Here is a 4971-nt window from a genome sequence, read left to right as displayed (position 1 = left end):
AAAAAAAAATAGCATGAAAAGTGCTTTTTTGGCATAGTTAGAGCAAATGAGAAGAAGAAGAAGAAGGTTCTTCTTGTTTTTCAAGAATAACTTTTCCAAAAGTAAAAGGCATAAACTATCAGATAAGGTCAAAAAGTGCTTATTGTAGAATATAATGAGGAGAATGAATAGCTTTACTTATTATGTTTGCGCAAATTGGACCGTTCAGATTGTTAGGCATCGATAACCAATGATATTATTATAAATCTATTGAGCTATCGAATTACCCCCCTATATTGCTATTTTTGTCTGCTTAAAAAGGATGTAAAAGAGCAAGTTGCATTTAATAAAAATCGGACCAAATAACAAACATCGTTAAATGTTGATTGTTAGAAAGAACAGAAATAGAAAATTATAATGAAAGATTGCATATCACAGGTTATTTTACTTGCTTGGACATTTCCATCCTTGTTCAGGCGCACAGTGCGCATATTCCAACTTGCCACCGTTCTTGCGCTCAATAATGCATGAATGCAACTTATCGTCACAGTAGCAACCTTTGTCTCTAAAATAAGAACTTTTCAGTGCTATTAAGATAAAATTTGAAACATTTGAAAATATTTTGAAATATTGAAAATTTCAATACAATTTTCCATAGAAATGATTGAAATGCGCTTACGTCCACGATTGATTTTCGTTCAATCTGCACCAATCTTGTGGTTCACGTTGATCGTAGCAAGCTTCATGAGACTTGCATTCTTTCTTCCTGCAAACAACACATATAATAAAATGAAATGGAAAAAGATTTCATCCCTTCGCATTATTTTTTGAACTTTACTTACAATTGACAGTTTATATGCATAATGATCAGAAGTAACCTCAGTACCTCAATTTGACGATACCATATCTTCGATGAAAGGATTCATAAGTAGTCTTATTGATATTACAAAAAACCAAATAACCTACTTGCCATCTGTTTCAACAAATTCTCCTTTGGTAACGTAAGCACCGTCGCCTTCACCACCATCATCTTCTCCATCATCATTACCATCATCTTCCTCATCACCATCACCATCATCTCCCTCATCAGCGTCATCATCATCTTCCTCGTCATCATCATCATCACCATCATCTCCCTCATCACCATTACTATCTGCTTCATAATCAGCATCATCATCTTCTTCATCACCACCACTATCACCATCATTCTGATATGAAGAGAAAAAAAAAAAACAATTAAAAAATTAAAATTTCAATGAACTTCATGTTTCCATGCATTTTGATATTCTTTGTTGTGAGATGGATGAATTCAATTTCTTGTTATACTAGAATAAAATCATGCATATTCTTTATAATAAATATTGTAATTTCTTATTCATTGCTTATTTACTACAAATTCCTCAAGAAAATACAAGAAGCTATATCAATACATCTAACTACTACATATCCTCCTCCTTATCAGCTTATCTCTTATCCTGTGCCCTGTTATACATCTAGCTGCTAAATATCCTTCTCCTTATCAGCTTATCTGTCATCCTATGCTCTGTTACCAAATGAGGTTTTTACTTATCGTCTGTAATTATATTTTCAATTTAATATAATTAACTTTGTGTCTGGTTTACACTACAGATTTTGAAAAATAATTTTGTAAAAGTTACATCAAAATGTTCATCTGATTGTGATTCACAAGGAAGTAACACAAGAAGAAATACTAAACCAAACGCTATCAGAAGTTTATTCATTTTTTCTTCCTGACAAAAAAAGAAAAACAAAGCATTAAATCGTCTTAATACGAAATGGTTCAAATTAATCATTCATTATAACTATCAGATAGAATGAACATGAGCATTAGTAGATTAGTGCAAGTCAGAACGATGGCGCATTTTGCTTTTCACTGTTCATTTTCCGTTATTACAACTGTCAACTATTCCAACTGTCCACTCAGTAATTTCACGTAAAATGCAACTTTAAATTAAATTTATAGTTGCGTATCTGATCTTTATCAATTTAATCATAAAACCATAACTGCTCCCAATGAACAGATTCATTTAATTTAACTGAAATTGGAATCAAAATCCTACTTTTTCTTGCACTATTAACTTATACTAATTAACGCGATTATTAATAACTAGCATCTATTATCAGTACAAGACAAAAGAACTTAGCAATTGATAAGCTTTATTTGAAAGATAAAAAAAGAATTGAAAAGTGATCAAAAAGAAATGATTTCACTTTTTCATTTCAAAAATTCGTTGCATCTTATATACGAGAATTAAGTGTACAATTAAGCAGATGTGCTCTTTTTTTTTCCTTTTGTTTTTAAGAAAACTGAATTATTTTGGCTTATAATTATTTGCAGAATTGGATCAAAACATTGCATCTGCACGTCAGATATGAGCTTCACTTTTAACTTTGGAGACAGCTGAATTACTTCTAGTATTGGAGACAGCTGAATCACTTATTGCATTTTCTTCAGATATTGAAAAGTTAATCCAGCTGTTGGCCAATCAGAATATTTTCATATCTCTGCCTATGCTATTATTATGAAAAAAAAAAAAAAGAAGCTTACCTTAAAGATTTTTTATATTAATTCCAATTTCAGTACAGTTTTTTTTATCACGATGAATTGCCGTTCTCCGTGCTTCTGTTCGTATTTTTTTTTTTTTATTTATGTTGACTGATCAAATCTGCTACTATATCAACGTTCATCATCAATGATTAAACAAATTAGCTAACTTATACTTCGTTTTCAGTTAATGTGATCTATACGGTATTCATAATGTAATCTGTTATGGTTAATTTATACGGTACTCATTTTCTACAAAATTTTTTTTATGGTTCAATTTTTTCCCCCTATCCTGAACTATTATCATTATTAGTTTTCGATAAAAGAAATGAAACTTTGCAAACTTCTAAATTGATAATGTTGAAATGACCTTAAGAGAAACTTCTTAGTTTAACCTACATAATGATCGAATTCACAGTGTCACAGTTGCATTAGTTGCTAATTCCGTTACTGATCAAAGAACAAAGTAATTTCAAACTTTGTTGCTTTTTCAGTTTTCTTACTTTTCCAACAAATGTTACTCTTTCAACGAATACCGAGCTAATATTTATTGTCGACATATGTGCTTATCTGTTTAACATCACTAAAATATTCACATTCTAAATGATTCATTTTATGGACTATTTTATGAATCATATAAATTTTCCCAAATTGTTGGAGACATGTTAAAATTAGCAAATCAGTAAGTTATATTAAGAAACAGTAATTTGATTCATTGATAGCATAAGAAATTTGTTATTTGTATAATAATTATATGCATAAAATTCTCGTCATTTTTCCAATAAACACATTAAACTGAGCATTAAAATATGCAAATATTTGGATTTGTTCAAAAATTTATTTATAATATCAAAATTAAAACAAAAATGGCCGTGTTCTTTTTTCTTTTTTCTTTTTCCCAACTAATAGAATCATTAATAAGAAAATCTGCAAAATAATTGAAAGATTACTTTTGAAACGAGTAAATCTGTTTAATATACTGGTAAAAATTGTTAAATTTTGATTCATTAGAAATAATGCATTGGTATTAGCATGAGTCAGTAAAACATATCAATCAAAAATACAAAAAGGTTAACATAAAATATATGTTACAATGAAAGTTGACACTACCAACAACTTTATTAGCATGAGTCAGTAAAACATATCAATCAAAAATACAAAAAGGTTAGCATAAAATATATGTTACAATGAAAGTTGACACTACCAACAATTATTCAATTATTATGCAAAAGTATTACTCAACATATATGGTAGCAGTAAAGTAACTGCTTGAGAAAAAAAAATTATGTGAATTTAAGGAAAGTATGTTACAAAACTTGAACCATTAGATATTTAATTAAATTATCGTAAAAAAAATTGGTATCGAAAAAATGCAACAAAATAAAATGAAATTGTTGAGGTAAATAAAACATTTTGAGGGAACACAATTGAAATATTACTAAAAACAATTTTATTTTTTTTTAAACTGAATTATTGAAATTAGGATAAATTGAGTAATAGAACCTCAGCTATATCCAGAATTTCAGAATTTCATTAAAAAAGTTATGTGAAATCAATTCAAAACAACAACTAAGATGTTTACTACAAAATTTAAATAGCAATAAAAATGACTTTTCCTTCCTTCCTATTTATTCGAGAAGAGAACTTCAGCTGAAGTTCGATGCATCACATCAGAAATTCCTCCATTTCTTCTCACTCCATAATTGTGATAAACAAATTTTAGAAGGTATAAGCTGACAGTGTAATGAAGAATAATTAAATGAATTGTCTTCTGATTCTGATGGATGACGGAAACAAATCGTGCATTTGAGGACAAATAGATTATCCCGATGGACATAATTTTCATTGGTCGAAGCCATTTGTGAAGCTGGAATTTAGAATTTCGGTGTCATTCAATTTGTCAAAATAGTTTTCGTTTAATCGGCGTGTGAAGAGAGAAAGAACAAAAAGGACGAATGATTGACTGCTTTTTTTTAACGAGTTGCTAAATTAGAAATGCATGCGACACTTTGTGCATTCACGAAAGATAAATATGTATTTATTAACCAATTAATATGTATTTATTAGGCCATGATGGACAGAACGAAGGAATTAAAAATATCAGAAATGAGAAATTTGAAATATGAAATGAGAAAACTAAAAATGCAGACGGATCAGAGAGGGAGAGATTAATAAATATCCTACAGTCATGAAAATGCCAATTTTATCCTTCAGTTGGATAAAATGAAAGAAACTATCTTTTCCGGAAGAAGAATAGTATATCTTAATTTAGCAACAAGACGAAACCATGAATTCCTCACCAAAGACAGCCCGATTTTCATCTCCTAAAGAAGTATGTTTGCGTAATCGTTTGTCATTCAAATTAACTGGTTTCTGAGCTTTGATCTAATTGCGTTTCATTAATAAATGCAAAATAAGTTTGGAAA

At 29.3% G+C, this 4971-nt stretch overlaps 1 protein-coding gene across 1 annotated transcript; it reads right to left on the bottom strand.

Moving 5' to 3' along the window:
* Nucleotides 1–423: 423 nt before the first annotated feature.
* Nucleotides 424–1721, bottom strand: LOAG_12595 (abundant larval transcript-2 protein; the record flags this gene model as incomplete). The annotated part of the gene is made up of 4 exons (XM_003148107.1): nucleotides 424–544; nucleotides 659–745; nucleotides 946–1187; nucleotides 1638–1721. The coding sequence occupies 4 exons, from the start codon at nucleotides 1719–1721 to the stop codon at nucleotides 424–426; spliced, it is 534 nt and encodes a 177-aa protein (XP_003148155.1).
* Nucleotides 1722–4971: the final 3250 nt, after the last annotated feature.

This window comes from Loa loa, assembly GCF_000183805.2.
Source record: "Loa loa unplaced genomic scaffold supercont3.800, whole genome shotgun sequence".
NCBI classification, from domain to species: Eukaryota; Metazoa; Nematoda; class Chromadorea; order Rhabditida; family Onchocercidae; genus Loa; species Loa loa.
The sequence above is the reverse complement of the archived record's forward strand: the minus strand, read 5'-3'. Positions and strand labels throughout refer to the sequence as shown.